Genomic DNA, 24,381 nt, shown 5'->3' on the forward strand with positions numbered 1-24,381 from the left:
ATAACTGTTTTATAAATTCTAACTTTCAGATTTTTTGACAGCAGACTGGATGATAAGAGCTTCTCAACCGAATAATAACAGGCATTTCTCATATTTATTCTGCGTTTAATTTCCTCCTGAGTGTCATTTATATTTGTTACTGTTGCTCCAAGATATTTGAATTTTTCCACCTCTTCGAAGGATAAATCTCCAATTTTTATATTTCCATTTCGTACAATATTCTGGTCACGAGACATAATCATATACTTTGTCTTTTCGGGATTTACTTCCAAACCGACCGCTTTACTTGCTTCAAGAAAAATTTTCGTGTTTTCCCTAATCGTTTGTGTATTTTCTCCTAACATATTCACGTCATCCGCATAGACAAGAAGCTGATGTAACCCGTTTAATTCCAAACCCTGCCTGTTATCCTGAACTTTCCTAATGGCATATTCTAAAGCGAAGTTAAAAAGTAAAGGTGATATATATATATATATATATATATATATTTATTTATTTATTTATTTATTTATTTATTTATTTATTTATTTATTCTGGTGTAGTTAAGGCCATTAGACCTTCTCTTCCACACCACCAGAAATATAAATAAAATAATAGAAAAATCAAACTATGAACAAAGTAAAACCCAACGAAAATATGATTCCTTTTCCTCTTTCTGATCAGTTTCAGCATCGAATCAATATGTACATATATAATTTAATTTATATTGGAAGATTTTTACCCCTTGACCGCTGTACATCCACTTATATCATACCCAGTTTTTTTAATATGACTTGGAAAACTACATCTCACAAATTCAGAACATATTATATTAATTCTTATTTTATACACAGAATACAGATACAATATAAACTTGCAATAAGTCATTTTTTAATTTTTTTTATTAATTTAACGTCCATTTGTACAATTTAATATAGCCTATGTTTTTCTCCTGGTTATGAAGGTTAAATGTGCAAACTTTGGCACATATCGGTCAAAGCGTGTGGATTTGTATTGAGTACATACATACATACATACATACATACATACATACATACATACATACATACATACATACATACATACATACATACATAGACACATTGACTTTTATATATAAGATTATGTACCTACTAAATATTTGGATTTGTAGCTTATGTTTTTTTTACATATATTTATATTTTGTTGCCTGAAATGCCACCGAACGAAAACCCATTTATAGTTAATAAATTCATTCATTCATTACATACAACCAGGTATAATACAACCTATTCATCTAGTAACCAAAATTTATTATCGAGCACAAAATGAAAAATGATATCATCGCTTGAGTGATGTAATGAAACCGCTCCTGAGTAGAGTACATCCACGTGTGAAAAGCAAGCAGATGCACCAAGAGGCTGGTTGTCATGGGGTCGACCACACATTCATTTGTCATGTGCTGGACGCCTGTCTGCCCTTCCACAATTAGCTTGTTCTGTACGCATTGCTTTCTCTCTCTCTCATTTTTTTTTTTTTTTTTTTTTTTTTTTTTTTTTTTTTTTTTTTTGTGCACACAGCCAAAGCACGTCACAGACCAGGTGAATCGGAGTAAACACGGTGGGCTGACGGTTTTATACTGTCAACATCAACCCTGCAATCATATGTTGACTATATTTTTATCAAATAAACGCAATCTGTTTCATCCGCTATGCCCGATACATTTCGAATTGATGTGGAATATTTCTATCTAGCTCTTTGCATACAGGGTTTTCCAAAAGCAAGGCATAATTGCAATAAAAATGAGACGACAAACCTTCTATTTAGAAAGAAATTATTTTATGGAAAAGAATTTTGCTACTATTGTGTAAGACGTCATCGAGAAAATTTTAAGGGTAAAGGGAAATACGAGCATTGTCTACTTTAGCAGATTTGTCCAGGACAGCAATTGAAAGTTTATCTTTAGCATATTCTTTTCTTGTATGCCAAATCTAAAATCTGTCATAGCACTTTGACAGTTCACGTTGTCTCAGTTTCATCCATAGGATTAAACTACATGGAATCTACTCCATATAATATACATAACTTGTTTTTTTTTTAAGTAGACAAAGCTCATGCTTTCCCTGTACCTTTATTTTTAAGTGACACAATAGATTTTGTGCGAGATCGTGCGTATTTGCTTGGTTTCCGCACAAAACCAATTCGCGGAAGGTCTAAAATTCCACATTCAGTATTCCCAACCTAACACACATAACAATTTCCCTCTTCTTACCGCTTAAGTGACATATTGATTTTACTGCTTTAGGCTTTTAACATATTATTTTTAGAGACGTTCAATATAGTAATAATTATAAACTGGAAACTTACCACTGCAATTTCATCTAAATTGCAGTGTTAATTATTGTTTTTAAATATGTACAAAAATTAAGTAAACTCTACAACTCCACTAAAGTTACTGCATTCGTGATGCAAGTAACATTAAGGAAGCCGTGAAAAAATCAACAAGATTCCAGACTCATCATAGACTGGGGGAAAAAAAAGACAGACGTATATCACGGTCTGCTGGAGTATAGTAAACACAGAAAACATTTTAAAGCAACAATGTAGAAGATAGATATTTTTGTTTTACAAATTTGCCGTCATAGAACAGAAACCACGATGGAGATTTCATTGCAACTAATTAGAAATTCCTCTTTCAGGTATGTAGTAAACGATCTTCGCACAAAATAATGTACGATACACGAGCGGTATGTTTTCTTTCAATTCTCGGAAATTAAAAAAGCTCAATTACGTTTCGCTTTTTCAAACTGTTCCTCCAACATGAAAACTTCAACATACCGCTCTTGTAACGCATATTACTAAAGTATCACTTGAAAGAACGTTATTTTTTATATAATACTTCATTTATTTTATAAAGGCTCACTATGGTTACGGTTACCATGGTAACAATTTTACTCTTGATACATTCCGTTAGTCCTTGTGGTATTTGTCTCTATCATAACTTATAATAGATTTTTTGACGTGCAGGAAGTTTTCCGCGATCAGCCATGGTCTTGGTTTTCTTTAGTAATATTTTCATATTAGATTGTTGTTTTTCCCTAATCCATTTAATTTATAGACATCCTTGTACTTCGTCCTCTTATATCATCAAAAAATATAAGGATGTTTAAATATGTATTTATTTCTATCCTTATCCCCGAGTAAATTTCTTCTTTCCAACATTTCATAAGCATATTATACAGAATCTTCAATTATTAATATAGGTGTTCCTCAAGGAACGGTTCTTGGCCCTATTTTATATTTAATATATATTACCCGTATCACCCCATTTTCTCGAAAAATACATGACACTAGTGTTCTCGAAAAAAAATTATCTACCAAAACCTATGTAAAGTATCCATAGGTGGTACTTTCATTTTCTGTAACAAACCGGAAGTGAAGATATCCGGTGTCAGCTTTGAAGTTTGAAATGAAAACCTAGCTCGTCTAAGGTTAGATATTTTTGAATAGGACTTTTAAAAATAAACAACTTTTACTATTCACAAAACTTTATTTTACTTTCATACTATGATATAATCGCAATAAAAGAAAACAAAAATAAATTGTAAATATGGTACCTCTTTTAGTCATTAGACATGATGTGATAAAGAAAAATAAATTGTCATATTGGGTACTCATTCTCACTGCCATAAAAATCTTTTGCTAGATACTATCACGGAGTAACTTGAATATTAGAGAATTACCTAATTTCTGTTAAAAAAATTTTTTGTGAAATATCTCAGAATAAGAAGTAGTTATTTCAATTTTGATGTTACAATTTATTCTCTAGACATTCCTCTTCTGCAACAAATATTTTCCCAATTTTTTTTCGCGAATACACAGTAGCACGTAGTTTTCGAGGGAAAGGAGTGACACAAACGTTTTGAAGCACCCTGTATATTAAAATAAAAGGGTGGGATAGTCTAAAAACATCTTTTTTCGGGTCCCTGGTTTGCTATTAATTCTTCCGTTCTTGACGCACCGGTATATACAGGGTGTAAATGGAATAAACTACCAAAATTACACAGACAATCTATATCTGTCTACTAAACAAAAATCTAGTGAAATTTGATTATTTTTATAATGTTATTTTTAATTTGTAAAATACCATGTTTTAAGACTGATAATCTAATTATTTGTTTACGTTTCGACTGAACGTGAATGCCATTGCCAATTACCTTGCCCCCAACACATATCAATACACAACAAAGTAACAAACGACTGCTTCAACGTACGTATCGGATATAGCAAATAATGAATCTATTCTTTTTTTCAAAAACGTTAGATTCACAAAACACTTTCTTTTTCAGGGAAAACGTTGAAAACTACATAAAAATGTTATTTGACTTTTTTCCCTTCATTTATTGACGCTCTACCACCACTATTTTTGATAGGTTATATTGTTTACACCCTGTACATTTATTATTATTATTATTATTATTATTATTATTATTATTCATTTTAAAAGTTTATAAAATATGTTATGTGAGACGCATTATTTTCAAATTATGAATTTCCGTGCACAGAATTGAACCCGGACCCCTGCACCTATTTCTAATAGTATACTCCTTGTTTCCAGGTGGAGGCCGTCAGCACAGAGAAGTCGGTTCGCGTACGGGTCAAAGTCTACGACAACACAACTGCCATCTACAGCCAGGACATAGAAATAACGTCGGGGGAAGGCACGTTCGTGGTGCCCGCCATCCTGGCGGACAGCGAGATCATAATCCTGCAGGCGGAGTTAGTGTCCGTGGGGAGCAAGGAGATCGACAGCCACTACGTGCTGGCGCGCGAGCCCGTCAGGAAGTGGAACTCCTCCTCCGACTGCTACCTCCTCATCGAGGGCTTGGAGCACACGTTGCAAGTGAGTCGCGTTTCTCCTCACTAGGCACGAGGCGGTGACTTTCGAATTGATCGTCTCGTCTTCCATACATTCTTCTTGTTTTTTTTTATTTCACATCCTCTCCTATTCCTTAGTCTTTGTATTCCATCCTCCTCCTCTTATTCTTCTTGACCTCCCTTGTTTTCCTTGTATTCCCCTTGTTCGCCTTCTCTTTTTATCTTTAAACTTGTCATTCCTTTTCTTCTCCTTTCCTTCACCTCACCTTCGCCTTGTCTTCCTCTTATTATTTCCTTGTTATGAACACTGAAGGTACAGATGTAGTTCACAATCCACCACTGCGTTCTCGCTCACTACTGGGTGTTCATTTCAAAGTGTGTCATGACGTCACTGTTGTGAGTCAGCGATTTGAAGCGAGTTTCAGCTTTTACGTCAGTGAAGTTGCCTATTAACCAAGGCGTTCAATCTGAACTTGAGAACGTGTACGGTATAACTTGAATGTCGTAGCAACAGATGGCGGTCTGTAATGTCTGTGTGCTACCATAACCTCTTTCGAACTGTGTTTTGCGCGGGCAAGTCGTACGACGCAGGGTATTTGTTATCATCGATTGCGTACGGCAACATTCGACAACACAAATCAAATGCTCCGTGCCATGTTGACCGTCGAAGTTAATGTTAACAAATACGTAAGTAATCGTCTTAACCCTCTCCCCATATCCCGACAGTAAGAAAAAAAAACTCACTTCAGTACGTGTTTTAAACAGTTCACATTCTTGCCACTATTGGCGTTACCGTACGTATAGGTAAGTAATCTTCAGAATGAACGCCGTACTTGCTAGGCAACTTCTCTCGCATTTAGGTAATACGCCTCTGCGGAAGTGTAGGGAGATTGAATTCTCTAGGCTCATCGGATAGCCACATGACGACATACAGCGAGCTATGACACATTTTGAACTGAACACCCAGTATAGGCTAATGAATGAACTCACCTCTAGCCTTCACTGTGTCGAGAGCGAGTAATATTTACACTACGTCATTAATTTCTGACTTATTCGACTATTGCTTTAAGTGTATATACAGAGCGAACAGTAACTTATATCATTAATTTCAGGGGATTACTCTTTGAGATATTTCAAACAAAAAAGTTTAATACAAATTTTGCTCGTTTTTTTGCTTCCTTTTCGAGAGATAAACATTGTATGTATGTATGTATGTATGTATGTATGTATGTATGTATGTATGTATGTATGTATGTATGTATGTATGTATGTATCTATGTATGTATGTATGTATGTATGTATGTATTTACACTGCAAGTGGGCAAGCACCCGGTGGCAGTGGTATACACAATATAAACAATACACAAAAAAATGATAATCTATACTAATAATAAATCTGTAGCCGAAATTTTTCTGGTAATTTTCGATTTTCCAAAAATAATTGGACCTAACATATATAATTAACCATCCTGAAACCGAAAATTGCCTTTTTGAAATTTTTGTTTGTATGTCTGTCTGTCTGTCTGTATGTTTGTTACCTTTTCACGCGATAATGGCTGAACCGATTTCGATGAAAATTGGAATATAAATTAAGTTCGTTGTAACTTAGATTATAGGCTATATGGCATTCAAAATACGTTATTTAAAAGGGGGGTTATAAGGGGGCCTGAATTAAATAAATCGAAATATCTCGCTTATTATTGATTTTTGTGAAATATGTTACATAACACAAGTTTCTTTAAAAATGATTTCTGATAAGTTTTATTCTTCGAAAAATTTTGATAGGACTGATATTTAATGAGATAAATGAGTTTTAAAATTAAAATAACTGCCATGTAAGGCGGTGTATTGAAATAAAAAACAAATGACTTCGTCTATAAGGGGCCTTGGACACAACAATCGAAAGCTATGAAACATAGCCTACAGACAATGTTTCTGTGTTTGTATGGTAATATCGGAAGCTAAATTAACCGATTTGTATAATTAATTATTATTTCACCATTGGAAAGTGTAGTTTCTCTGGATGGACATAATGCTATAATGTTATTACAGTAACTTGTGAGTGAATTGAGGACAGGTAAGATTAAAATAGCTTCTTATGCACAGAAAACGTGATAGGTTATTCTGTATATTCATTTCCTGTATTTCTTATAATAATGTTTATGAACATATTCATTTTTATCTCAGAGTATTAACGAACAACGAGAGTGTATTGATTTAGTATGCAGTAATAATACGTTAGCTTAGCAATCCATTATTTTATAATTCAAATTTTAACTATGCTCAATTGAATCGTGTTAAAATACATAAAATACATATGCAATAAATGCAATGTAAAAAAATTGGGTAATGAGCCAAGCAGATTATGTTGCGCTGTTGTAAAAGTTGTTCCTCCTGAGATTCAAGAGCTCCCACAACAAATTAAAAACTTTCTAATTCGAGTACATCTGTTATCAACACACTTTTTCATAATATAATATAATATAAACATAATAAATCTGTAGCCAAAATTTTTCTGTTAATTTTCGCTTTTCCAAAAATAATTGGTAATAACAATTAAGAAACATGTTAAAGGAATTGTCATCGCACCAAATGAGTGGTCTCTGGATCAAGATGATCGCATTTTAATATTTTAAATGCAATTTAAATTAAGTAACATATTAAACGATTTATCTTTCTATCAAACACGAATGTTCCCTGGATCAAATGTCCTATTTTAATTATGTAATTATTTTATATTTATTTCTAACGGGTGCAGCGGAGCGCACGGGTACGGCTAGTACACAATAAATTTACAATACACAATACAATAAGAATACACAATACAATTTAACACAATAATAATAAAACATAAATAAAATACCTAATTTTACAATACAACCTACATAATTATGTACAGGCCCCACATAAGTTTCAATAGTCTTTCACTTTATTCTCATCTCACTCACTGTAGTGGCACTATGACGCATTTCACTGACACTATAGAACACATTTCATTGACGCTATAAATTATCACTGATCGGAACTGTTCACTGCACTGTAAAACCATAACTTCACTGACTCACCTCGCTTCACTGATACAACAGTTCAAATAAGTCAAATAATTACACCCTTATGCATACTTATAAACAGAACTACATTTAAACTAAACATTTCAAGTCTAAGGTCCTCTTACACGCTATTTTTAAATAATTTACAATTCAAACCAAGGAAGTAACTCGTCAGGCTAAATAAATACATGTCACCTTAAAAAATTAAATGTTAAATGTCACCTTAATTTTAATTTTCACTTTATATACAACTTTTTAAATTATTCTTGAAACTCCTTAAGGAAGGACAGCCCTCAAAGACCGCTGCAGGTAGGTCATTCCAATCATTTATAGTTCTATTTAAAAATGAGAATTTACCTACATCCGTTTTCTGTTTCCTACATTTGATTTTAAAATCATGATCGTTCCTACCATAGTACGTTGGCTTTTCTAACCGAGCCGTTATGTCTACCCATGCTTTCTGACCTAGATGTGCTCTATACAATGATGTTATTCTAGTTTTCCTACGTCTGTTTTCCAAAGTTTCCCATTTAAGTTCTTTTATCGTATCGTTTCCATCTTCTCTTTTACCTTTAACAAATTTAGCTGCCCTGTACTGGATTCTTTCTAAGGAATTTATCTGATATATTCTATAGGGATCCCAACATATAGTTCCGTATTCCATTAACGGTCGCACTAACATTAGATATGCTATTTCCCTCGATTTGGGGCTAGCCTTTCTCAAGATTCTCATAATAAAGTGAAGTGCCCTCCATGCTTTACCCGTAACATTATCAACATGCTCTCCCCAAGAAAGTTTGGAGTTTAAATACACTCCTAGGTATTTACAACACTGTACCTGCGGAATTACAACACCACTGAATTCGTAATTAAGACTAGTATCTTCTCGGGTTTTACAGAATGTTATAGATTTACTTTTAGAAACATTTATTTTCATCCTATGCCTTAACGCCCAGTTATAAATTTTATTCAAGTCTCTTTGAATAGCATCTACATCTGAATTATTTCTAATCTTTCTATACATAATGCAGTCATCTGCAAATAGCCTCACATTTGATGTAATATTCTGGCATAGGTCATTTACGTATATTATAAAGAGTAATGGCCCCAATAATGCCTGTGAAATGAGTCCGGGGTCCAGCACCGGAAGTTGCCCAGCATTTGCTCGTATTGGGTTGAGGGAAAACCCCGAAAAAAACCTCAACCAGGTAACTTGCCCCGACCGGGATTCGAACCCGGGCCACATAGTTTCGCGGCCAGACGCTCTGACCGTTACTCCACAGGTGTGGACATTGTTTTATATGAAAAATTTCATAGCGTGTTTTGAAAACTCCATTGATTTAATTTCCAGTCAATCATTTAATTGAGTAGTTTAATATCAAAGACGGACATCCGTCGTCTCCATAGTTTGGATCTAGAGGCAATTTTTTAATTGACAGTATTCTTTGTAATATTTAACACAATTTATTTTATAAATGTAGTGTTAGAGTTTGCATATGGTTTCACTATAACTGGAAAGAGCATGAAAAATTGTATAAAAAGCACGGCAATCTAAATTTCGATTGAGGTCACATGTCCGTCTTTGATATTAAGCTACTCAATTAACCCTTAAATTGGCAAAAATTCATTTCTCATACTAGTTTATTAAACCGTGTCGGACTGTAAAGAAAACACACTATCGCAATGTCCGTATTTAAATCATTAGAATATTCGTGCGATACTCATGTCGTTGTAATTAGAGATCTTAGTAACATCGAAAATCGCTGTCTTAATGAACTGAACTTAGACCAGTCCATGAAGAATTTTAATGTTCGTCACATAAGACAACAGTTGAAGGAGAACAAATATAATGAGTGGTGTTCATACCCTCATAAAGGAAAAGGTGTTGAATTATTTTCAGAAGTACCATCTGCTAATGCTACCTTTATTACTTTTGTGCGAGATCGTGCGTATTTGCTTGTTTTCTGCACAGAACCAATACGCAGTAAGTGTGAAATGCCACATTCAGTATTCCCAACGTAACACACATAACAATTTCCCTCTTCTTACCGCTTAAGCGCGACATTCATTTTACTGCTTTAGGCTTTTAACATATTATTTTTAGAGAAGTTTAACATAGTAATAATTATAAATTGGAAACTTACCACTGCAATTTCACCTAAATTGCAATGTTAATTATTGTTTTTAAATATTTGCAAAAATTAAGTAAAGTCTACTACTCCACGAAACTTATTGCATTACTGATACAAGTAACATTAAGGAAGCCGTGAAAAAATCAACGAGATTCCAGACGCCGATGTTATTACTGCAATATGTTATATAAATAATATTGTTAAAATATTAAAATGAAAAATAAATCCTTACATAACCTTACCGTTTGTTTTAAGTTCGCATTTATAGACTGGGGGAAAAAAAAGACAGACGTATATCACGGCCTGCTGGAGTATAGTAAACACAGAAAACATTTTACAGCAACAATATTGAAGAAAGATATTTTGGTGTTCCGAAGTTGGCGTCATTAAACAGAAACCAACATGGAGATTTCATTGCAACTAATTAGAAATTCGTCTTCCAGGTATGTAATAAACGATCATCGCACAAAATAATGTACGATACACGAGCGGTATGTTTGTTTTCATGTTCTCGGAAATTAAAAAAGCTCAACTACGTTTTGCTTTTTCAAACTTTTCCTCGACCATGAAAACGTCAACATACCGCTCTTGTAACGTATATTACTATTGTATAAGAAGAACCATTTTCTTTTTATATAAATCACGACATAATGTCATAATTCTAAGAGTTAAACAATTACTATTTAACTGTTTTTATATAAATAAATGTTTATAAAATTAAACAGAAAAATTATTTAAATACTTTTATACAGTATATAAAACTAAATATAAATATTTACATACGGATACTAAATAAATTTTACAAGAGAAAGAGTTCATCCAAAGGGCTGGGCTCGGTAAGAGTACCCAAAACGCTCATTGCATTTCCGCGTTGAATTGCAATACTTAATCGTTGACGCAAATAAGTAGTGCAACGGCGATCACCAGTAATGGAGATCAAAATTTGGCCGATTTGAGATACCAAAACTTTAGTGTCATGACTCCAAGGACCGAAGGTCTCCACAGCGAAGGGGACAAAGATATAATTGTCTAAAAGTTGAGCATACTTATTGACTTTTTTTTTTCTTGGATTATTAAAAAGCAAGGTCTTTCGAGTTCAGAGTGGAGAGATATCATAAAAATGACAGCCATGGTAGCGCCAGTTCGAGCTCTTCTAGGACGTTCCACAGGCACATCCCGTGCAGACACTGTAGTGAGTTTGAATCCCTACCTCATGTGCTTGGGAGGTGTCCTCAGGAAGAAATTTTAAAGAATAAAACGTTGTAACATCATTCGTTCCCTTCTTGCTGCTGCTCTCCGAAACAAAGGTTTGGAAGTTTTTGAAGAAGTTCATTGTTTGGCTGATCAAGATAGTGTACGGAGGATAGACATCATCTACATCAATAGAAAGAAACATGTAGCAGAGATCATCGACCTTACAATACGCTTTGAACAGTCCAAAGCACAACCTGTGGATGTTGATAAAGAGAAGAAAGAAATATACGAGTCAACAATACCTTACTTCCGTAACAAATGCAATGTCCAGAGTATCACAGTGACAGGTCTGCTGTTGGAGTCCCGAGGAACAGTCCCTAAATTTTTTGTGACATGGAAACGAAATATAAACTAGGCAAAGATATACAAGACGAAATTGTCCAAAACATAATTAAATACTCAGTCCCCATCTTAAAAAATCATCTATATGGTAAAAACTCCACATAACTGTTAAATTATATATTTGTGATTGAAAATCTGTATCTTTATCTTAAATGTTTATACTTCGAAATTTTCTCGGGCTTCCAGCCAGGTCATAAGTTGGTGATCCACCGACGTTTCGAGGATGTTCATCTTCCTCATCTTCAGGGTTAAATGATATCTGAGGGTTAAAGTGATCTCGCCGCCGAAAAATCGAAAAATCGAAAGAGAATTGGGAGGACAAATTTAAAAGGTACGCAAAACGCGTCCTTGCAAGGGGTTGGGGGCTGTACAAAACTAAATATGTGAGCTCCAAGCCTTTTGGGCACTAGTCTCACTCCGGGTTACGCTGCTCCACTGAAGGAGTTCTAGAAAATTTTGAAGGGGAAGCCGAAATTTGACGTAACCTCTTAGGTACCACATACGCGAGGGGTAAAAGGTAAAAAAAAGGTAAAGGTATCCCCGTAACATGCCATGAAGGCACTTGGGGGGCATGGAGGTACAGCCCCATGCTTTCCATGACCTCGGCACTAGAATGAGGTGGTGTGGTCGGCACCACGCTCTGACCGCCTTTTACCCCCGGGAAAGACCCGGTACTCAATTTTATAAAAGGCTGAGTGAACCTTGGGGCCGTTCTGAAAGTTTGGCAACGAGAAAAAATCCTGTCACCACAATGGGATCGAACCCCGGACCTTCCAGTCCGTAGCCAGCTACTCTACCAACTGAGCTACCCGGGTAAAAAAAATTATTTACGAAGCAACTATGGAATTCACAACACATTTTTAGCTTCAGAATACTACCTAAGTAAAGAAATGATACTCCTGAATAATTCTTTCTTTCAATAATTTCAAGGGAAAAATTGTTCCGGGGCCGGGTATCGATCCCGGGGCCTCTCGTTGAACGTATCTGAGGGTACCCAGCTCCTTAATTTATAGTGCCAGAGGGAGGAGTCAGCCGAGGAGCTGTGCGCCGATTGGCTGTTATTAGTCCGTAACCCGGAGTGAGACTAGTGGCCAACAGGCTTGGAGCTCACATATTTAGTTTTTTAGAGCCCCCAACCTCTTGCAAGGACGCGTTTTGCGTACCTTTTAAATTTGTCCTCCCAAATCTCTTTCGATTTTTCGATTTTCGATTTTCCCTCAGATATCATTTAACCCTGAAGATGAGGAAGATGAACATTCTCGAAACGTCGGTGGATCACCAACTTATGACCTGGCTGGAAGCCCGAGAAAATTTCGAATTATCACGTCGCCAGGAAAGCTTCAGTAGTTATTTAAATGTTTATCTATATATTTTTATGGTCCCCATTCATGTACAACCATTGTTGTAAATTGTGTGTTATTCTGTGTCTATATGCAAGCCTTGGAAGGTCAGATAGTAAAAATAAAAAAATTATAGTATTTTGAAATTTTGGTTAAATTTAATTTTCCTACCAATTCTGTTTCTATTGTTCTATTAAAATTATAGCATGTAGCCTATTAAACGCAGAATAAATATGGGAAATGCCTGTTATTATTCGGTTGAGAAGCTTTTATCATCCAGTCTGTTGTCAAAAAATCTGAAAGTTAGAATTTATAAAACAATTATATTACCGGTTGTTCTTTATGGTTGTGAAACTTGGACTCTCACTTTGAGAGAGGAACATATGTTAAGGGTGTTTGAGAATAAGGTGCTTAGGAAAATATTTGGGGCTAAGAGGGATGAAGTTACAGGAGAATGGAGAAAGTTACACAACACAGAACTGCACGCATTGTATTCTTCACCTGACATAATTAGGAACATTAAGTCCAGATGTTTGAGATGGGCAGGGCATGTAGCACGTATGGGATAATCCAAAAATGCATATAGAGTGTTAGTTGGGAAGCCGGCGGGAAAAAGACCTTTGGGGAGGCCGAGACGTAGATGGGAAGATAATATTAAAATGGATTTGAGGGAGGTGGGATATGATGGTAGAGACTGGATTAATCTTGCTCAGGAAAGGGATCAATGGCGGGCTTATGTGAGGGCGGCAATGAACCTCCGGTTATCCTTAAAAGCCAATAAGTAAGTAAGTAAGTAAGCAAGCCTATTAAACTGTTGTATCCTATAGGATACTTTGTGAATTTAAGGTTAAGAGAACAGTGTATTGTGATAATAAATGAATTAAATAATTTTAGTGTTGTCTTTTAAATATGTAGAAATTTGACCCGAACAAAGGTAGCATTGTAAACTCCCTTTCAGAACCAAAACTTACGAGTGCATTTGTTCAGCTCAAATTTCTGCTCTCTTAAATGACTGAGCATATTGGGAATGAAATCGATTGTTTTCCCAAACCACGGTATGAAATGTTTTGTATAAAACAATTTTTATCCCGAAAGAGAAGCAAAAAAGAAGCAAAACTGTATTAAATTGTTTCTTTGAAATATCTCAAAGAATAACCCCCTGTAATGAATGACATTTCTTGCGGTTCATCTTGTATACATTTAATTTTATTGAAATTTACATAAATAGCTATTCTTAAATATACAGGGTGGAAGTGGAATAACCTTACAGATTTTCAGAGCGAATGGCTCATGTTGTATGTAACAAAAAAGTGCAATACCATATTGATGAAAGTCCATAGCTTTCTCAGAAAAAAAAAATTCTTCTCAAATATTTAACACCCTCTTATTCGGTAACTATTGCGAGTAGGATCGTCATTTTTGTCCATATCGATAGAAAATATAATTAAATAATTATTTATCCCTCCGGCGTATTTCAATAGCGTGGACGGTTTTCGTGTAAATTTAATTAACAAAAACACTGAAACTTGCAACTTAATTTTCTATTTAACCGTGTATTTAATCACAAAAAGTAATATAGATTTTCTGTTCCTTTAAGTCAATGATGGGCATTCGTGCGACATTGCCGCAGTGACGTCAGACCTCAGCGAAGCATCAAACTTACCCCCTACCTTCCCCTTCCCCCACTCCATGAAAATACTGCGCGTGTACGTGGCGGATTATACTGGATTGCTGTACTTCGGAGCTTCATTAGTGATACAATGTCTTTCGCAGAATCATATGAATGGAGAGGATATCACACTTACAAGAAAGGCGGTTCTTTCATTTCTCATGTTTAGGATCAGTTACAAATATTCAGAACGCGAACTTAAATATGTACATTCTTAAAATAGAACACCTGTTATACGGGTTCAAAGAACACAGATTCAGTGATTTTCAAAGGATGGAGAAAGATTTCAATAGTTTTGCCACTCAGTGATTTTCAAAGGATGGAGAAAGATTTCAATAGTTTTGCCACTCAGTGATTTTGAAAGGATGGAGAAAGATTTCAATAGTTTTGCCACTCAGTGATTTTGAAAGGATGGAGAAAGATTTCAATAGTTTTGCCACTCAGTGATTTTCAAAGGATGTAGAAAGATTTCAATAGTTTTGCCACTCAGTGATTTTGAAAGGATGGAGAAAGATTTCAATAGTTTTGCCACTCAGTGATTTTCAAAGGATGGAGAAAGATTTCAATAGTTTTGCCACTCAGTGATTTTGAAAGGATGGAGAAAGATTTCAATAGTTTTGCCACTCAGTGATTTTCAAAGGATGGAGAAAGATTTCAATAGTTTTGCCACTCAGTGATTTTCAAAGGATGGAGAAAGATTTCAATAGTTTTGCCACTCAGTGATTTTCAAAGGATGGAGAAAGATTTCAATAGTTTTGCCACTCAGTGATTTTGAAAGGATGGAGAAAGATTTCAATAGTTTTGCCACTCAGTGATTTTCAAAGGATGGAGAAAGATTTCAATACTTTTGCCACTGCTATTCATGTTTAAATTGAAGATGTTATCTCAGAATTGCAGTTAGAGGTACTGGATTTGCAGAATGATGGCTTCTTGAAAGCAGAATGTGAAGGTCTCCTGGGGGCTAAAATTTTTTAAAAAGATTTCCAGTACTACATAACCACTGCATAGACAGTTTGCTGCAAAAATAATGAGTAACGTCATTTCCCATAACTATGGTCCTGAAACATAACTATTGTCCACGATACAACTATTCAAATTTTGTACTCCATAACGTAATACCTCGTGTATCTATATTTTTGCTGTACTGTAGTTTGAATTCAATGCAGCTATTTACGAACGGTCTATGTTACTTCTACAATGTTATTTGAATGGTTGTATCGTGGACCATAGTTGTGTTCCAGGACCATAGTTATGGGAAATGACGGTATGTATTCATCAACCTAACAGTGCGAACAGCTGTTTTCTAAAATGAAATTTATAAAGTCCAGCCACAGATCCCTCTTAAGCGATGCTCATCTCCTTGCGCAACTGAAAACAGCATGCACAGATATAATTTGAAAAATTAATGATTAATTAAATATCACGTGAATCGACTATTCTAATTACATATGGCAGGTAGCAGTGTAGTGGCGCAACTGTCTAAAAATCCGTCACTGCACTGTAGAGTGCAATCCCTCCCATAGTATGTAGTTGCCATTTAAATCTTGTCTTGTGGGTTGCATTCATTTTGCCCACCACTGCTTTAAGTCTACTCTACCGCCGCTTTCAATCTGCATAATTATTTCACTTCCACCCTGTATAGGACTATTATGCTAATTGTCTCTCACATAACGCAAATCAATAAGAAATTTCGGTGCGAAATTTTTTGTTTTCGCACTGTACCAAAGAAGTAGAAACATCTAGCATTTCCAAGAGATAAATACATCTTTACCCTACATTTGATGATCATGAATCCGATACATTTACGTCGCGGAACAAAAACACAAAAATGACGCACAGTGATAAAAAAAAAGGCTGTAGCTCTAACATTAAAGAAGCTATCAATGACAAAGCGTACATAAAAACTCTCGATACTATTCGAAACATGTGAAAAACGCGGGTCGTTGCCTAGCAATTAGTCACAGTCGTCCCGCCTCGCAATTGGCTAACAACGGTGCCCCCCTCGGTTTCAGTTGTCAACCGCACAGAGCTAACTGGGTAGATTATAGTTTGCCACCGTGTTGATGACGTCACGTGTGCTAACACGCACATATGTTCCCCATTATCTCAACATTAATGTCCATACTAGTGCAGTACAAATTTGCTTTGCCACACGCGTTTATGCAGACGTGTGACATGATATCTGCTTCTAACAGAGATCAGTTTCAACTGTTTGAAAACGACCTGTTTATTAAGACACGCCCTTCTCTTCCAGCTCATTTTCCTCTTATTCTTATTTTTCTTCATTAATTAATAATATTACTTGCTGCGAGAGCCACAAGGCAATAAAATTACAATATCTTAGCGTTTTATTTATGAAAAATTATATATTTCACAGAACGTTACAGCAGAGTCCTTATAGGTCAATTTTTATCTGATACTTTTGCAATTCAATGTGGGCTAAAGCAAGGAGACGGACTATGAACTTTACTTTTTAACTTCGCTCTAGAATATTCCACTAGGAAAGTCCAGGATAACAGACAGGGTTTGGAATTGAACGGGTTACATCAGCTTCTTGTCTATGCGGATGACGTGAACATGTTAGGAGAAAATCCACAAACGATTAGAGAAAACACGGAAATTTTACTTGAAGCAAGTAAAGCGATAGATTTGGAAGTAAATCCCTAAAAGACAAAGTATATGATTATGTCTCGTGACTAGAATAATGTACGAAATGGAAATATAAAAATTGGAGATTTATCCTTCGAAGAGGTGGAAAAATTCAAATATCAAATCCATTTCGTACAATATTCTCGTCACGAGACATAATCATATACTTTGTCTTTTCGGGATTTACTTCGAAACCTATCTCTTCACTCGCTTCCAGTAAAATTCCCGTATTTTTCCTAATCGTTTGTGGATTTTCTCCTAACATATTCACGTCATCCGCATAGACAAGCAGCTGATGTAACCCGTTCAATTTCAAACCCTCTCTGTTATCCTGAACTTTCCTAATGGCATATTCTAGAGAGAAGTTAAAAAGTAAAGGTGATAGTGCATCTCCTTGCTTTAGCCCGCAGTGAATTGGAAAGGCGTCTGACAGAAACTGACCTATACGGACTCTGCTGTACGTTTCATTGAGACACATTTTAATTAATCAAACTAGTTTCTTGGGAATACTAAATTCAATAAGAGTATCATATAAAACTTGTGATAAATTATTCTTAATTAGATTTTCTATCGATATGGACAAAAATCACGACCTTACTCGCAATAGTTACCGAATAAGAGGGTGTTAAACATTTGGAGGAAAAAAATCTGAAAAAAAAAAAAAACTAAGAACTTTCCACCAATATGATATTATAGTTTTTTGTTACATACAACATAAGCTATTCTCTGTGAAAACCTGCAAGGTTATTTCATTTCCACCCTGTATTTATACGTACATGATTTATCTTTATATAACTAACATCAGACTTTCTCCTGTTAGCATACAATAATTCATCACTGTGCGACAAACTATATAAAACACTAAGAAAAGTCAATATCTTATAAATATCCGTGGTATTTGGTATTGTCTTATTTAACGACTCTTTTCCACAACAGGGTTATATAATTCTGGGCACCGCTACCCCAATCTATTTGGCTTCTCGTTTTCAAAATTTATCCGCATATCATCAGCTAAGTACAAGATCTCATCCTAACAATTTACTCATTATACCCTACCACAAGACATCTTTGTGCGAGATCGTGCGTATTTGCTTGTTTTCCGCACATAACCAATACGCGGAAAGTGTGAAATACCACATTCAGTATTCCCAACGTAACACACATAACAATTTCCCTCTTCTTACCGCTTAAGCGCGACATTCATTTTACTGCTTTAGGCTTTTAACATATTATTTTTAGAGACGTTTAACACAGTAATAATTATAAATTGGAAACTTACCACTGCCATTTCACCTAAATTGCAATGTTAATTATTGTTTTTAAATATATGCAAAAATTAAGTAAAGTCTACTACTCCACGAAACTTATTGCATTCCTGATACAAAGTAACATTAAGGAAGCCGTGAAAAAATCAACGATATTCCAGATGCCGATGTTATTACTGCAATATGTTATATAAATAATATTGTTAAAATATTAAAATGAAAAATAAATCATTACATAACCTTACCGTTTGTTTTAAGTTCGCATTTATAGACTGGGGGGGAAAAAAAGACAGACGTATATCACGGCCTGCTGGAGTGTAGTAAACACAGAAAACATTTTACAGCAACAATTTTGAAGAAAGATATTTTGGTGTTCCGAAGTTGGCGACATTAAACAGAAACCAACATGGAGATTTCATTGCAACTAATTAGAAATTCGTCTTTCAGGTATGTAATAAACAATCTTCGCACAAAATAATGTACGATATACGAGCGGTATGTTTGTTTTCATGTTCTCGGAAATTAAAAAAGGTCAACTACGTTTCGCTTTTTGAATCTTTTCCTCGAACATGAAAACTTCAACATACCGCTCTTGTAACGTATATTACTGTTGTATGCTTCATCTTATACAGTTTCAGTTGCTAGAAATTGGAACTCGCTTCCGAGTGATGTGAAGGGTTGTTGGACAATAACTTCATTTATGTCAAAATTACATAAATTCTTACTTAACAGATTAATTGCTGATTAAAATTTATTACATATAATGAAACTAACATCTGTCCATTCTTATTATTATCATTAATTTCTCTAAATAGATTTACAAAACCTCTAATGGCAATTACATTAATATTCTCATTATAGAAATAGAAATATATATATTCTCCCTGTAACATAGTCCTAGTAAGCTTATATTAAATTAATTTTCATCATTTTACTAGCTATCTCAAATCTCAAATTAATTATAATTGATTGAATTAAATTAGCGTTATGGCCTTAACTCTGCCAGCGAAAATAAAACATTATTATTATTATTATTATTATTATTATTATTATTATTATTATTATTATTATTATTATTATGTCAAAATTCAACGTTGGTCGACAACTGGTTATTAATTTTTCCGAGAGACACCCATCGTGCCTCAAGGGTTCTTTTATTTCCCGTGAATCACGTATTTCCACAACAAGCTGATCAATGTTTTTCTTCTTCTTTTGCTCTTATTCTTCTTCTTCAAGATAAGGTTGTTGTTTAGTCAGTTGTCCGAAGACAGGTTTGAACCTCATAAGTGACACAAATAAGGAATCACTCTTGAGGCAACTAAGCCAGGACAACACATGCAAAACACAAGAGAGGCAAATCTCCACGTTCATACTGGAATCGAACTAGCATCCCCACTTATACGAGCCACAACGATGAACGATTTCCGCATCAGATTATTCATGTTCAATATTTCAAAGTCCATAGCCACTATTAATTTCAGTGACTGATTTTTTAAAAGTAAATGTTTGAAGCTTAAACATATGTTAAACAAGTGAATTGTGCGTGAAATATTAGCGACAATCTGAGCGAATAATTGGCGGAACATTCTGCACAGTGATTCATAGAGGATAAAAAGTGTGTTTCGCGTTATAATTAGGCCTACGCATTATTTCGCGATATATCTACACGTATTAAAATTGGAGCTGTGTAGTGAGGTGTGTCAAATTCGCGCGCATTTCCAGCTTCCAATCACCCAAGCGTGTTCACAGCTATGGGAACCTTTGAAATGCACCCGCTACCGATCGCACGCCCGGTCCTCTGATCACGCAGACGTGGCAACACTGGGCTGTGTCAATAATTCCGTGGACTGCTGCTGCTGTGAACACGAATAACATGGTTGTGGTGTATTAAATTCACCTTCAAAATAATCTTCACTAGGTACAACTATGCGGATGACGTCAATATGTTAGCAGAAAATCCACAAAAGATTAGGGAAAACACGGAAATTTTACTTGAAGCAAGTAAAGCGAAAGGGTTAGAAGCAGAGTGCTGCATTGGAGTTAAATCGCTCGCTTGAACTCGGTCGAGTGTCGCACCCTCGAGTGACATACGATCGGTCGTGATACGCTCGTAATAAATAGAAGCACAGTACAAGGTCGTCTCACCGACATGTCTTATCTTGTATGGAAGGCGACAGATAAGATACACATATGGTGTGTGGATAAGCTTCAGGGCTTCTACCGCGTTGTCTTGGTGTTATTGCCTGACGTTTCGACCGCTGTGTTGTGGCCATCTTCAGAGCAGTTGTTGGATAAGGAAATAGTCTGCTAGTACTGCGCCCCCCCCTTCATCCGGACAATGGGCGCGGTAGCAAGGTCACTCTTTCGGACCTTATGAGGGCCAGTATTTAATATGAATACTCCTCTTCATACAGACCTCAACCGGATTGGACCACGTAGGACCAATAAGATGCCAGAAGGAGAACCTACGACCTATCACAGCAAGTACTCCCCCCATCAAGACTACTATATATATAAGTACTGGCAGACTATTTCCTATATGTGGTACCTAAGAGGTTACGTCCAATTTCGGCTTCCCCTTCAAAATTTTCTAGAGCTCCTTCAGTGGAGCAGCGTAACCCGGAGTGAGACTAGTGGCCAACAGGCTTGGAGCTCACATATTTAGTTTCGTACAGCCCCCAATCCCTTGCAAGGACGCGTTTTGCGTGCCTTTTAAATTTGTCCTCCCAATTCTCTTTCGATTTTTCGATTTCGACTATTTCTTTATCCAACAACTGCTCTGAAGATGGCCACAAAACAGCGGTCGAAACGTCAGCCATTAACACCAAGACAACGCGGTAGAAGCCCTGAAGCTTATCCACACACCATGTACACCAGCCGCGGAAGCCTACGTGAACACTTAAGATACACATGTGTTTTGCTCACACGGTAAAAATAAGGCTTTATTTTCTGCGTTTATGACAAACGTTTAATGGAACGTACCAAAACAGTAACATGAAGTTATAAATAAAATAGTATGAAAAACTTCGATATACAGTTATTATTGCTAATTAATAATTATTCAATACTTGATTTACCACATATATAATGTGATAGGTCCATACATAGTGTTCCGCCTATATACTGCGACAATGCAGAAACGTTTTACAAAATATTATTGATATAGCAGTAGATTAATAACAATATTAGTACAGAGATAACGTCACAGAAAATATAATAAAACGAATAATTATGCTGCACAACTGTTACAGACGCAAAGATTGATACACTAATTATTAGAGATTATTATTATTATTATTATTATTATTATTATTATTATTATTATTATTACTAGAAAACTTGATACAGTTCTTGCATTATATTGATTGTGTTCTCTGTTTATAATAATTACAATTGTGCGAGATCGTGCGTATTTGCTTGTTTTCCGCACAGAACCAATACGCGGTAAGTGTGAAATACCACATTCAGTATTCCCAACGTAACACACATAACAATTTCCCTCTTCTTACCGCTTAAGCGCGACATTCATTTTACTGCTTTAGGCTTTTAACATATTATTTTTAGAGACGTTTAACACAGTAATAATTATAAATTGGAAACTTACCACTGCAATTTCACCTAAATTGCACTGTTAATTATTGTTTTTAAATATTTGCAAAAATTAAGTAAAGTCTACTACTCCACGAAACTTATTGCATTCCTGATACAAGTAACATTAAGGAAGCCGTGAAAAAATCAACGAGATTCCAGATGCGGATGTTATTACTGCAATATGTTACATAAATAATATTGTTAAAATATTAAAATGAAAAATAAATCATTACATAACCTTACCGTTTGTTTTAAGTTCGCATTTATAGACTGGGGGAAAAAAAAGACAGACGTATATCACGGCCTGCTGGAGTATAGTAAACACAGAAAACATTTTATAGCAACAATGTTGAAGAAAGATATTAAGTTTTCCGAAGTTGCCGTCATTAAACAGAAACCAACGTGGAGATTTCATTGCAACTAATTAGAAATTCGTCTTTCAGGTATGTAATAAACGATCTTCGCACAAAATAATGTACGATACACGAGCGGTATGTTTGTTTTCATGTTCTCGGAAATTAAAAAAGCTCAACTACATTTCGCTTTTTCAATCTTTTCCTCGACCATGAAAACGTCATCATACCGCTCTTCTAACGTATATTACTATTACATCCAATAACATCTATCAGATGTGGCAAAAACAAAATCACTCACATTTACCTACAACATTTATATTACATTTTAAAGCAAGTTTTGTAGTTATACTATGGAGAGGTTAGTTAAACACTGCAAAGTTTTGAAATGATAAACATCTATGATGTTACTACACAGTTCATCACTGTAACAAGAACGAATGTCTAACGCTCGGCTTATACCGTTCGAGGATTTATCGCTCGTAACAATTTTACCCATCATGCATGTGCGCTACCTATCGGATTATGCTATGAACTACTTGGCGCTCGAACGAAAACATCCGATGCAGACCTCTGGTTAGAAGTAAATCCCGAAAAGACTAAGTATATGATTATGTCTCGTGACCAGAATATTGTACGAAATGGAACTAAAAAAAATTGGAGATTTATCCTTCGAAGAGGTGGAAAAATTCAAATACCTGGGAGCAACAGTAACAAATATAAATGACATTCGGGAGGAAATTAAACGCAGAATAAATATGGGAAATGCCTGCTATTATTCGGTTGAGAAGCTTTTGTCATCTAGTCTGCTGTCAAAAAATCTGAAAGTTAGAATTTATAAAACAGTTATATTACCGGTTGTTCTGTATGGCTGTGAAACTTGGACTCTCACTTTGAGAGAGAAACAGAGATTAATGGTGTTTGAGAATAAAGTTCTTAGGAAAATATTTGGGGCTAAGAGGGATGAAGTTACGGGAGAATGGAGAAAGGTACACAACACGCAGAACTGCAAGCATTGTATTCTTCACCTGACATAATTAGCAACATTAAATCCAGACGTTTGAGGTGGACAGGACATGTAGCACGTATGGGCGAATCCAGAAATGCATATAGAGTGTTAGTTGGGAGACCGGAGGGAAGAAGACCTTTGGGGAGGCCGAGACGTAGATGGGAGGATAATATTAAAATTAATTTGAGGGAGGTGGGATATGATGGTAGAGACTGGATTAATCTTTCTCAGGATAGGGACCGATGGCGGGCTTATATGAGGGGGCCAATGAACCTCCGGGTTCCTTGAAAGCCATAAGTAAGTAAGTAAGTAAGTAAGTTACAACTGAAGTTGTAAATCTGCGGTAGACTATCACAGAATACGAAATGACAGTGTACTGTAGAATACGGTAGTTTTCCTAGTAGTATATGCAACCTTAGATACACAAAGGCTCTGCTAGTTGCATAAGCAAGTTAATATTAAAGATTTTATTAATTTGTCCTACAGAATAATATCTGTAATACTGACAATTAATATTTGAGGAGAAAAATTCGCTGCGGCGCCGGGGATCGAACCCAGGTTCTTGGTTCTACGTACCAAGCGCTCTGACCACTGAGCTACGCCGAATTCAATCCACAGCACCGGACCGAACTCTCCTCCTTCGACGTTTCCCTTTGTGGCCTGACTCCAAGTTAGGCATATACGTTGACTGCGGAATCCCGGCCAAACAGTCGCTCAGTTGAGTGCGTCCCTTGTATAATGGCAGTTGACTTGGACATAGGGGAGAGTTGGATAGTATCGGACATCGGGTAATATCGGACAGTGCGTTTCTTTTATCTACCACAGATGGTAGTACCTGAATGACGTGGTTATGTAACTGTATGCATCACAGAAACGTAACCATGTTATTCA

The 24,381-nt window shown here is 35.6% G+C and overlaps 1 protein-coding gene across 2 annotated transcripts in view; it reads left to right on the forward strand.

Annotated features, from left to right (window-relative positions):
* Nucleotides 1-24,381, forward strand: part of LOC138695094 (C3 and PZP-like alpha-2-macroglobulin domain-containing protein 8) — a 976,398-nt gene that overhangs the window by 848,170 nt on the left and 103,847 nt on the right. For both annotated transcript variants that reach the window (XM_069819482.1, XM_069819483.1), the window contains exon 7: nucleotides 4,577-4,861. In XM_069819482.1, the coding sequence (XP_069675583.1) occupies nucleotides 4,577-4,861 (285 nt within the window). The remainder of the gene's footprint in view (nucleotides 1-4,576; nucleotides 4,862-24,381) is intronic.

Source organism: Periplaneta americana, chromosome 2, assembly GCF_040183065.1.
Source record: "Periplaneta americana isolate PAMFEO1 chromosome 2, P.americana_PAMFEO1_priV1, whole genome shotgun sequence".
Taxonomy (NCBI): Eukaryota; Metazoa; Arthropoda; class Insecta; order Blattodea; family Blattidae; genus Periplaneta; species Periplaneta americana.